The 12,569-nt window shown below is 45.2% G+C and overlaps 1 protein-coding gene across 4 annotated transcripts; it reads left to right on the top strand.

Moving 5' to 3' along the window:
• Positions 1-59: 59 nt before the first annotated feature.
• On the top strand, positions 60-6,549 carry LOC109758406 (probable magnesium transporter NIPA8). 4 transcript variants are annotated; one of them, XM_020317258.4, is made up of 14 exons: positions 60-258; positions 1,104-1,358; positions 1,742-1,826; positions 1,917-1,978; positions 4,286-4,371; positions 4,469-4,542; positions 4,801-4,903; positions 4,986-5,114; positions 5,217-5,316; positions 5,417-5,536; positions 5,622-5,712; positions 5,792-5,846; positions 5,936-6,062; positions 6,141-6,549. In XM_020317258.4, the coding sequence occupies exons 2-14, from the start codon at positions 1,266-1,268 to the stop codon at positions 6,300-6,302; spliced, it is 1,287 nt and encodes a 428-aa protein (XP_020172847.1). In that variant the 5' UTR covers positions 60-258; positions 1,104-1,265; the 3' UTR covers positions 6,303-6,549. The 4 variants fall into 4 exon arrangements, with proteins under 4 accessions (XP_020172847.1, XP_020172845.1, XP_020172848.1 ...); XM_020317256.4 differs by having other exon boundaries at positions 5,789-5,846; XM_073501353.1 differs by having other exon boundaries at positions 97-258; positions 4,299-4,371.
• The last annotated feature ends 6,020 nt before the right edge of the window (positions 6,550-12,569 follow it).

The following is a 12,569-nucleotide window of genomic DNA, read 5'->3' as shown; positions in this document are numbered from 1 at the left end:
GTCCACGCTGCTCGTCCGATAGGGATCCGACGGCTTCCGCTGATCTCTTTACGTGCCAACCACCCTCTGACCTGACCTGCATCGTCCTCTTCCTTTGTCTACGTCTCCACCCATTCCGGCATTTCTTCTCCCCCCTGCCGGTTCCCGCTTTCCCTCCATTCCCCTCGCGCGCCTCAGGAATCCGAGCTCCGCCACCGAGGGCGCCTACTACCACGAGAGTGTAGAACATACTCGGTTTTTTCTTCCCTTCCGTTTCAGGTGATGATTGCTTTGATCTACACGTGCCTGTGCCTTCCTTTGCTATATTGTTTGCATTTTACTTGTCGGAATCGTATAGCCCCCCCTCCCCTCCCCCCCCCCCCCCCCCCCCCCCGCCGCATGTGGTCGGTTGTTCGGGCGATTCTGATTTATATTGTCGATTTCAGGCTAGATCTAAGCTGCGAATGCGTCCGCACGCTCCCACTCTCGTATTTTTTGGAAGTAATTTATGCGTTGTTGGTCGTTTTGGGACGAGATCTACAGGGTTTGCAACTCCGGGGTTGGGGAGTACTATTAATTATCATTATTCCAGTCGATCAGTTCACGCTGCCCCAGCCTGAGATGATGGATCCTGTGATTAATTGGCCAAACAATTGGTACTAGTATTTAATCGGCAAAGCCGGTTACATTTTGCCATCAATATGGGGAGGGCCCTTCTTACCTCCCCCAAACGGTAGGATGTTAGCCTTGTGCAGTTCTCAAATAATGAATAAACAATACTACCTCTGTACCAAATGCAAGACGTTTTTTTGGTTTTGCACAGGGCATAAAAAACGTCTTACGTTTTGTTACGGAGGGAGTAGCTTATTGAAGATTGGATAGCTAAATGTGGACGGATTATTGTAGCTTGCAGTTGTTTAACATAAAAGTTTGTTTCCCTCTCTGGCAATGTTCGCCAGAAGATACTATGCACAGCCAGTAAGGTTGTAGCTTCTTGCTGTTACATTGGCCAGCTTCTCAGGGGGTGCTAGCTCATCTTTGGACACCAAATGATGCTCTTTTTGAGTGATAAATCATCGTATACGCATCTGACTCATATGCCAGTTGTGCCCTTCCTTTTGCAGGTTGCCGCAGGTTTCATCTCCATACTATTTCTTGCGGACCGGTGAACAAAATAAACTCTTCCAGTTGGTTACAGCAAGACATGTGAAATGAGCTCTTCTAGAAGTGGCTTGTTGGAGGAGTATGCCATATATTTGTAAGAGGGATTTATTCCTTTTCGACTCATGGGCGACTGGATTATAGGAGCGTTGATCAATATTGTGGGTAGTGTTGCCATAAACTTTGGTACTAATCTTCTCAAATTGGGCCATGATCAGGTGGGTATTGCACAATTGCTTTCAATTTACCTATCTACTTAACTCGATAAATTAAATCTGGGTTCCATATGGTATGTAGCATTTTTAGCTATTTTTGTCATAAGAAAACTTCCTGTTATTGAATTAGGATTGTGATCTGTCAGCTCAAGTTCAAGTGAGCAACTTGTTTTCAGTAACTTGCACTTTATGTGAAAGAATCAGACAACATGGCATATATTGCGTGGCTTTTCCAAGCCAATACTCATAATGATGTAGCTCATTCTTTCTGCATGCTTACCCCCTGATCTTGTTTGAGTATATTATTTTATTCTGCCAAACATTCTATGAAAGAAACATATTTCTAGAATTATATTTTAAGATAGTTTTTTCGGTTCTTTTGGCAGAGAGAAAAGCTCTACTCAAGTAACAATCAAGGCGATGGCAAATTCGTCCCAAAATCAGTTATGTATTTTCAGACTTGGAGAATAGGTATGCTGTCTGATAAGCCTATTCACTCACTTATGTATTTGATAAAATAACAGGAAACTGTCACATCTAATAATATAAAAATGCATCCAGGTATACTCTTTTTCGCTGTGGGGAACTGCCTAAACTTCATGTCCTTTGCATATGCCGCACAGGTTGGATTACTACCTTCTCCTTGAAGCAACTATAGTTAGTTAGCATGGAAGACTAACAAATGATATGGATGAGAATGGACTCTATTATGTGTACTAGACTACTAGTGCATATGCAACTGAAAATAAATGGCTTATAGCGATTGTAACCCCCCCCCCCCCTCTTGCTTTTCTACAAGACATACATAACAGGTTCAGTTGACTTTGCCGCATATGTTGGCCTCTTTAGTATAGCATGTATATAATTAATTGAGTCAATTACACCGGTGGTGCTAGAACTTGGCGCAAACGGTCACTTTAGTGCTAGAACTTGCGGGATACATTAAAGTGGTGCAAAAACTTGGCTTGGACATGCAAATACGGTGCAAATCTCGTTTGTATACGGCCGCAATGCTGACGAGGCATGACAGTGTGGCATAGGGCCTGCTGTCAGTGACTGCATAGTGAAGGCTGGGCGTGTGGCGTGCTCTTTTTGCAAAAGCACCCTCGGATTTTTATTTATTTTTTCTCACGAAAAGGCACCTGTTAGACGTGTGGCATCTGGTGGGTCTCACTTCTCAGTGAAACATCACAATTTTTGTTAGAATGAAAAATATGACGCAGAGGGATTCATACTGGTGACCGTGGTCTAACCAGCGCGCGCGGCTACCCACCCGCCAAGAGTTCACTTGCCGATGCATAAGCACACACAAGTTTTATATCTTTGAATTAAGTAATACTCCCTCCGTTCCAAAATAGATGACTCAATTTTGTACTAACTTTAGTATAAAGTTGGGTCATCTATTTTGGAACGGAGGGAGTATAAATCAACATTTTTAATCCGTAAAAAAAGTTTCGCCCGTGGGGTTTCGAACGAACTACACATGTAAAACAAGTAGGAGGGTGTGCCACTCCAACTATGGACTCACATGTTTTTTTTGAGACAAATGGTTCTGATGTGTAAATTTTTTTTTGCGAGGAGTGTAAATATAATTGTTACAGTACATGTCTATAACAGAACGTGCTCCTGGGCTACAATTTACCTGTATATTATTACAATTTACATGTCTATAACAGAATATGTATATTATTTATAATTACAAATTTTTGGTTTGATATTTATAGTTATAAAGAAAGTAAATTGTAATTATAAATAATATACATATAAATAAATATATAAACCAAAAAATGCTCACCTATTAATTTAAAATCCATCAAATTAAATTATGATTTTTTTATAATTTTATTTTTTTGCATATGAATTAAATATCAAAGTAATTTTAGAAATTGTATTAAATAAATTATGCTATAAGTTAAAAAAATATTTTTTATAAAATAACTATGTTGTATATAAAATTGTCCAAGATTTAATCTGTTTATGTTGTTTTATAAGTGTTCATGCATTTTTATAAATTTTGTGTGTTTTCTATAAATTATATTTGTATTTCTAGATTAATTTAAATATATATATGAAAAAAATTAGCCAAGTGTGCCTCAGACTGCAGATTCTAAAATGAATACGTATTTACAATACAATTTACATTTTTTGTGGCTAAAAAATGAAAAAGAAAAAAACTAACATGTTTAAGGCACGAAATGCTAGTGGTTGTATTGCTAGGTCCTGCTGGTGGTAATTGTCAGGCTGCTAGTACGAAATACCACGGCGGTATCTTTTTTTTCTTTTCAAATTTACATTTCTTATTTTACGTTCCCCGTGTTTTTTTCCTTCTTCTTATTTTACAATATTTTAGGTCAGGATGTAAAAGGCTTAATATCATTCTATGACATCAATTGTTATCTGCTGGGTTGGCTAGCCGCCGCACTCCATTTTACCCAAGCGTCACTGGTTCGAGTAATGCGTGGTTTCCATTTTTCATTCTGAAACTAATAAAATCTGTGATGTTTGGCTGACAAGTGGGACCATCCGATGCCACACATGCAGTTACTGTGTAAACTTAACAGAGGCCTTTATGTGAGAAAAAAACAAAAATAAGAATTCAAGGTTGTTTTTTTGCAAAAAGAGCACGCCACACACCCGTCTTCCCAATATGGTCACTGAGAACGGGCCCTACGTCATGCTGTCATGCCCCGTCAGCGTCGCTGGCGTATAGAAACGAGATTTGCACCGTATTTGCACATTCGAGCCAAGTTTTTGCACCACTTCGATGTATGCCACAAGTTCTAGCACTTAGGTGACCATTTACGCCAAGTTCTAGTACCACCGGTGTAATTGACTCTAATTAATTTCATTCTACCATGTTTTTCATATCCCGTTCCATTCTAGTGACTCAGATGATTTGGAAAATGATTGGTCATGTAATTTTACTGCAGTCACTTCTTGCAGCTCTTGGATCAATTCAGTTTGTATCCAATATTGCATTTGCCTACGTTGTGTTGAACAAGACCATTTCAGTGAAGTATGTATATTTAGCTTCTTGGGACCACATTAATAAATATTAGAATGAATACATTGAATCATGAAATGAGAGTAATTAGGATTTTACTTTATTTCAGGGTCATGGTAGCCACAACTTTTATTGTCTTTGGCAATGTCTTCTTAGTTTCCTTCGGCAATCACCAATCTCCTGGTATGAGTTATTTAATACATTATTTATGTTGTATGTTTCCCTATAGACTAGTATTGCAGTAAGGAAATTTAGTTTTAGTTTTTATTTTGGTGTGCTTTTGTTTCCATGCCAATTGTAACACCATCGCTCCTGCAAGGGAACATATTACCTTGGGTGCAGCATATACTATTACGATGTATAGCTGTAAGCCCGCAGCTTTATCTTTATCTGTGTTCTAACTTGTAAGTAAATCTTCTGATGATATAAATACGTGGACAGTTTATACTCCGGAGCAGCTGATTGCGAAATACAGCAACTTGGTCTTTGTTCTCTATTGTATGTCATTGGTCTTTGTTGTTGCACTCAGTCAATATCTCTATAGGTGAAATTGTCCTCTTAAAACCTAGCCTCTTTAGAAACTTTCGATTATGTTGTTTCTTACCTGTTACAATACTCTGCTGCAGGAGTGGAGAGACAATTCTTTCAGATAATGCAAAAGATACTAGCACACATTGGCGAACACTGCTGCCCTTTTCTTACGCTATTGTATCTGGTGCCATTGGATCTTGCTCCGTCTTGTTTGCGAAATCATTGTAGGTTTGACCGAGATTTATGCATATGACATGCATATCCTCTTTGATTGCGAGTTTCTGACTACCCTGCAATACTCCCCACCTTTATTTGGTTACTACTAGGTCTAACATGCTGAGGCTGACCATGAGCAGCAGATACCAATTCCACAGCTGGTTCACATACTCAATTCTTCTGTTATTTCTCTGTACAGCTGGATTTTGGGTAATGTAGTGCAGACACTAAGCTAATGCATTATTCTGAGACAACGATACATTCTGTTGTGATTGATATTGTTGTGTAATCTGACTCTACTGTGGCACAGATGGCGAGACTGAATGAAGGACTGTCTCTGTTTGATGCAATACTGATTGTCCCAATGTTTCAGATTGCATGGACTTTCTTCTCTATTTGTACAGGATTTGTTTACTTTCAAGAGTATCAAGTAAGTTCTTATTCATGAATGTTTGTAATGGCAAGTGAATTTTGCGTTTGGTCATGCACTAATTGAAGCTTTTGACTTGCCTTAGGTGTTTGATACACTCAGGATAATAATGTTCATGCTGGGCATGACATTTGTCTTCATAGGCATATCCTTGCTAGCACCTGATGAAAATAAAGGTGCGCACTTGGCAATAAGTTGATTTCATGTGCTTTTACATAAACATAAAATGGTTTTGACCATGGAAATTCTTAGTAGCTGACACCAAAGATGGCTCTAACGCCACAAAGGACGCGGCAATTGATATGAACAGGTTCTTGTTGCTACCTGCTCTTTCCACTAGTTAAACCTTATGCTTCATTGCATTTTACAGTGAATGTCTTTTTTACTTTGCCTTTTCAGTGAAGCACATGTATCAGGAAATTGCAGGCCAAGAAAGTTGCCGATGGAGGAGACGGAAGTAGATGATATGGACTCACTCTCAACCTCAGTAAAAGTGAAAGCAAAACGCATATTGTCGAGAGCAAAGGTCAGTGCGTCTTTTTCTAGATCAAGGTATGCTTTTGCGTTGATGCAGGTATGCTTCCTCATGTGATCTTATTTGCAGTCGGCTTGCTCCATGTCACTTGGCCTTGGGGAGGAGACCATCAGCGCTTCTTCGGTGCTTGCAATGCCAATGGTTTCCTCGAGAACAACAGGGTTTAGGGGAATTCAAACTGACCGATCAAAGTACATTCCCCTGCGGTCCACTGATTGGGATAATCTATAGCTGGTGATGTTCTATAGATACACAATACAGATGTTATTTTTTATATTGCCAATTGGTAATTGTTTGTACTTCCCAAGGCAATTGTCTGTTCTGCCTCGTAGTACTAATTAGCTGTAACATCAGTGTATAGTTTCAACATTTCCACTTGTAACATTGTCCATACCCATGTTGTAATTGAAGCAGCTGCCTGCACTACATGTATAAACACACCATGTTAGAATAAACTTCATTGATTCAATTCTATCCATTTGTTCGGCCATTTCTGTGTAACATGTGAAAAGCTAAGCGATGATAAGAGCAACTCCAACGCAACTCCAATGCGCCAACCCATACGGATGCAGGTATTGTCAGCTTTTTATTTGTTTGGGTTGACCGAGCGGAGGGTGCGCGTATTGTTCGCTTTTTGTTTGTTTGGCCAACTCCAACGCGCCAACCCAAAACGATGCAGCTTTTTGTTTGTTTGGGTTGACCGAGCGGAGGATGCGCGTATTGTCCGCATTTTGTTTGTTTGGCCAACTCCAACGCGCCAACCCAAAAGGATGCACGTATTGTCCGCATTTTGTCTGTTTGGGTCGGCCGAGCGGATGAAATTGATTGGTTTTTAGTTTGGATCGGCCGCGTCGCCCAACGGGTGGCCGATGCATTTTTTTCGCGTCCACAATTTTTTTTGAACACTTTTTTTCTGTTTGGGTCGGCTGAGCGGATGGGTTTGTCTGGTTTTTAGTTTGGGTCGTGATAGAGGCAAAGGTATCCCGTCTTTCGATGAGATGGTAGCTATCGTTTTTGGTGGACTAGACTTTAAAGATCCGACTACGGACGTGCGAGGACGCCGCGCCTTAGCAATCGCTAAACCGACTCCGAGAGGTTATTGACCACGCTGGAGCACGATCAACCTGACCACGAGGGTCTATTTCTTGCACGCAAACAAAGAACAAACAAGAAATTGAAATTGCAATCTGAATATTGCGAATATAAGAGGAAAGCTTTATTAATGAAAGGTGGGGTTCTGTGACGTCTTTGTCTGGTCGTAGAACACAAACAAAGTACGCGAAGTTGCTGCTATGGCGAACTTTTAATCTAAACAAAACCCGAAGTCTAAAGGGTGCCTTAGGGGCTCTATTTGTAGGGGGAAAGAGAGGAGATTTTGTCCTCCCTTGGCAAGGTGGAAGTAAAACACCTCCTGAGTCGTTTTCCCTATAATACAGACTCTAAAAATATAGCCTAAAAGTAGTATTTCAAAATTACATGGGTCTGGCCCAAAAATAAGGTGGCACAACACCTATATTAAGCTATGGACGAAATTAATGAAAGGGCATCTTGTATATTTCGTCCATGTCCTTGTACTTCATCATGGTGGCTCAAAAGTGCTGAAAACTCCACCCGAAACTCTGTTCTTGCTCCCCTTGTGTCGGTGTCAAAATCGGCGGATCTCGGGTAGGGGGTCCCGAGCTGTGGATCTTGAATCAATGAGGAACAAGGGACGAAGGAGACGATGTTTACTTAGGTTCGGGCCCTCTCGGAGAGGTAAAACCCTACGTCCTGCTTGATTGTATTGAAGTGTATAGGGTGATTACTGAGTCGATCACCACGAGATTAGATGAACTAAACCCTAGGTGAGTAGGATGATGTTTCTTCTTCTAGCCTCTACGGACTAAACCCTCTGGTTTATATAGGCACCGGGGATACTAGGGTTACACATGGTCGGTTACAATGAAGGAATAATCATGCCGATTCTACCATCTTGACTTGGAGGACACACCAAGGCTCCCAAGGTTTCCTATCCGGACACGGAGTCGCCTTATAGCTCGACCTTCTAGTAGTCACAGAGCGCCCCACCTGTCTGGCCCACAGGAGATAGTCCGGCAGCCCGAGGACCCCTTAGTCCCGGACTCCCTCAGTAGCCCCCGAACTAGTCTCCAACGTCGGGGTTCATGATTTCTGGTGGTTCTGCACATCCGAAGTCTTTGGCTTGCAAGATGAGTTTTTCACCCCCTCAATGTTCGGATGTCAATAGTTCGGCTGCCGATGACCTCCCGATTCGTCGAAGCGCCGTTGGGCCCACCGTACCTATCCCTCAAGGGCCACTCGTCCAAGTTCGGCCATGGGTCATCCGGATTATATCCTGACTCCGAATTGTGAACATTGCTTAGCCTCGAAGGCCAACCGCTCAAGTGTGAATAGTGCCCTTGCCAGACAACTTTTAGCGAAAGGTCACGACCGGCCACAAACACTGAACCGTTGTAAAAACTTGATTCGCGGTTCGAGGCGGCTCCTCCATTGGCACGTCCCATCAATATGGAGATCGTGCCCCGTGTTTTAAGGGATATGATCAGTGATTTTGGTTATCCCTCTCGCGCATAACAGCACGATTATATCAGGAAGCGGCGAGGTCTGAGGCGCAGTAAAGGGACTCTTGGTATTACGGCAGTTTATAAAAGGAAAACCACCACCGTTTTCTCTGCATGCTTTCTCCTTCCTCTCTCGCCATTGCTTCCCCAATCTACTGGGCTCCAGCGCCCTGACCCGTCCTCCCCAAGAATCCCTCCTAGCCACTTCCTCAATCCGTCCATGGCTGGATCTGGTTCGAAAGGAAAGTGGGAGGCCTCCAGCGTCACAAATGATGACATCGAGAATCTGAAGCGCGCTGGCTACCTTCTGGCCAATGTCACTCATCGGGCTCCGGAGGAGGGCTAAGTCGTCCCCACTCCTGGCCAGGCGAGAGGGTGTTGTTCGTCCCCCACTTCATCCGGAGGCTGGGCTTCCCGCTTCACCCCTTTATCAGGGAGTTGATGTTCTTTTACGGGCTAGATTTTCATGATCTCACTCCGAACTCCATCCTTCATATTTCGGCCGTTTTCTTTGCACGCTTTCCCCTTCCTCTCTCGCCATTGCTTCCCCAATCTACTAGGCTCCAGCGCCCTGACCCGTCCTCCCCCAAGAATCCCTCCTAGCCACTTCCTCAATCCGACCATGGCTGGATCTGGTTCGAAAGGAAAGTGGGAGGCCTCCAACGTCACCAACGACGACATCGAGAGTCTGAGCCACGCTGGCTACTGAGGGAGTCCTGGATTAAGGGGTCCTTGGGCGTCCGGGCTATGGTACGTAGGCTGGACTGATGGGCTGTGAAGATACAAGACTGAAGACTCTCTCCCGTGTCCGGATGGGACTCTCTTGGCGTGGAAGGCAAGCTTGGCGTCCCAATATGAAGATTCCTTTCTCTGTAACCGACTTTGTACAACCCTAGTCCCCTCCGGTGTCTATATAAACCGGAGGGTTTAGTCCGTAAGGAGGAGAATCATAGTCATACAGGCTAGACTTCTAGGGTTCTAGCCATTACGATCTCGTGGTAGATCTACTCTTGTAATACTCATATTCATCAAGATCAATCAAGCAGGAAGTAGGGTATTACCTCCATAGAGAGGGCCCGAACCTGGGTAAACATCATGTCCCTTGTCTCCTGTTACCATCGACCTTAGACGCACAGTTCGGGACCCCCTACCCGAGATCCACCGGTTTTGACATCGACATTGGTGCTTTCATTGAGAGTTCCGCTGTGTCATCGTCAAGAGGTTCGCTGGCCCCGTCAATCATCTACAACAATGTTGTCCAGGGAGAAGTCTTCCTCCCCGGACAGATCTTCGTATTTGATGGCTTCGCACTGCGGGCCAACTCCCTTGGCCATCTAGAGCAGATCGACAGCTACGCCCCTAGCCATCAGGTCAGATTTGGAAGCTTGAACTACGTCGCAGATATCCGCGAAGACTTGATCTTCGACGGATTCGAGACCACGGCAGCCGCTCCCTGCCACCACGATGAACATGACTTAAATCTGTCATCAGACCATACCCAGGAGATAGCGCCTGTAACAGCTCCGGCCCTAGATCCGGAGCAGATCGCGCCATCCGAGGACGGAAGGCTCAACCCTGCCACGGAAGTCGCAGACTCAGCGGCGTCGGAGCCGCACATAGACCCAACCTCGAGTGGGATCTGTATCATCGGAACCTCGGACTCGTTTCCGGCTACAGGTTCCGAACCATGTGTGTCCGCGCACGTCGAGCTTGATCAGGCATCGATCGTTGAATTCAGCTCCGCGGACATCTTCCGGCACTCGCCTTTAGGCGACGTGCTAAACTCATTAAAAACACTCTCCTTAGCGGGGGACTCACAGCCGAATTATATCCGGTTCGAACTGGAGGCTGATGACAGAGAATTTTGCTTCCCACCCACCGCCCACTTCATAGCCACTGTCGAGGACCTAACCGACATGCTCGATTATGGCTCCAAAGACATCGACGATATGGACAACGATGCCAGAGAAGAGGAGGCCCAAAACCCGCCGTTTACCGGACGTTGGACGGCCACTTCCTCGTATGACGTATACATGGTCGACACACCCAAAGAGAATAACGGCGACGAGAAGGAAGACCCAGTCGAGGATAAACCTCCTGAGATACAACCAAAGCGCCGATGTCAGCGCCGCCGCTCCAAGTCACACCGTGGAAAAGACAACAATACCGGCACAGGAGAAAACAATACTCCGGACGATGCCGAAGACAATGAAGACCCCGTTGAGGCAACTTCCGAACAGGACGAACGGGAAGACGGGCAAGTTAGCCCTGATGAACAGGCCATACACGAAGACTCGGAGGACAGTAATTATCTTGCGCTCTCTGAGGATGAGGTGAGCCTTGGCAACGAGGATTTTATCGTGCCTGAGGAACCTCTCGAGCAGGAGCGCTTTAAGCGCTGGCTAATAGCCACTGCAAGGAGCCTGAAAAAGAAGCAGCAGCAGCTTCAAGCTGATCAAGATCTGCTCAACGATAGATGGACTGATGTCCTGGCAGCCGAGGAATACGGCCTTAAGCGCCCAGCCAAAAGTTACCCGAAGCGCAAATTGCTACCTCAGTTCGATGACGAGGCGCTGGAGCCCGTACCATCATCGCGCAATGCGGCTGACCGACCACCACATGGTCGGGACAAAGCGACAAGTCAAGCCGAACACCAGCCCGCCCCACCTCACCGTAAAGGCAAAGATAAAACAGCTTGGGGACATACATATGACCTGCGGCAGGACTTGGACAGTGGAGCAGGTCAGAACAGATCGATCTATGGATCACGGGGACGTGCCCCGACACGCGACAACGGCTACCTAGCCGGACGCAACAATCATACTCACGCCCGGGCCGAGAACCGCAGACGGACTCCATCCGAGCTACGTCGTGACGTGGCCCGATATAGAGGCGCCGCACAGCCCCTTTGCTTCACTGACGAGGTAATGGAGCACGAATTCCCAGAAGGGTTTAAACCCGTAAACATCGAATCATATGACGGGACAACAGACCCCGCGGTATGGATCGAGGATTTTCTTCTTCACATTCATATGGCCCGCGGCGATGATCTCCATGCCATCAAATACCTCCCATTAAAACTCAAAGGACCAGCCCGACACTGGTTGAACAGCCTGCCCGAAAACTCCATCGGCAGCTGGGAGGACTTGGAAGAGGCCTTCCTTGACAACTTCCAAGGTACATATGTTCGACCTCCGGATGCCGACGAGTTAAGTCACATAATTCAACAGCCCGGAGAGTCAGCCAGGAAACTCTGGACTAGGTTCTTAACTAAAAAGAACCAGATCGTCGACTGCCCGGATGCCGAAGCCCTGGCGGCCTTTAAACACATCATCCGGGACGAATGGCTCGCCCGACACCTCGGCCAAGAAAAGCCAAAGTCCATGGCAGCCCTTACGACACTTATGACCCGCTTTTGCGCAGGCGAAGATAGCTGGCTAGCCTGTAGCAATAACAATGCAAGCGAACCTGGCACTGTGGAAGCCAGAAATAGCAACGGCAAGCCCTGACGCAACAGACACAAGCGTCGGAACAACGGTGATAATACCGACGACACGACAGTCAACGCCGGATTCAGTGGCTTCAAGTCCGGTCAGTGGAAGAAGCCATATAAAAGAAACAATTCGGGGCCATCCAGCCTGGATCAAATACTCGACCGTCCATGCCAGATTCATGGCACCCCAGACAAACCAGCCAATCATACCAACAAAGACTGTTGGGTTTTTAAACAGGCCGACAAGTTAAATACCGATAACAAGGAGAAGGGGTCGCAAAGCGAGGACGATGATGAGGAGCCCCGGCCACCAAACACAGGGGGAGTGAAGAAGGAGTAAATTGCACAGAAGTACCACAATTGGGGCATTGGAAGCAGATTGGTACCAAGTTTGGTAATTTTTACATGTCAGTACCAAGTCTGGGG

The sequence above is a fragment of the Aegilops tauschii genome, chromosome 6 (genome assembly GCF_002575655.3).
Source record: "Aegilops tauschii subsp. strangulata cultivar AL8/78 chromosome 6, Aet v6.0, whole genome shotgun sequence".
In the NCBI taxonomy this organism is placed as follows: domain Eukaryota; kingdom Viridiplantae; phylum Streptophyta; class Magnoliopsida; order Poales; family Poaceae; genus Aegilops; species Aegilops tauschii.
The sequence above is the reverse complement of the archived record's forward strand: the minus strand, read 5'-3'. Positions and strand labels throughout refer to the sequence as shown.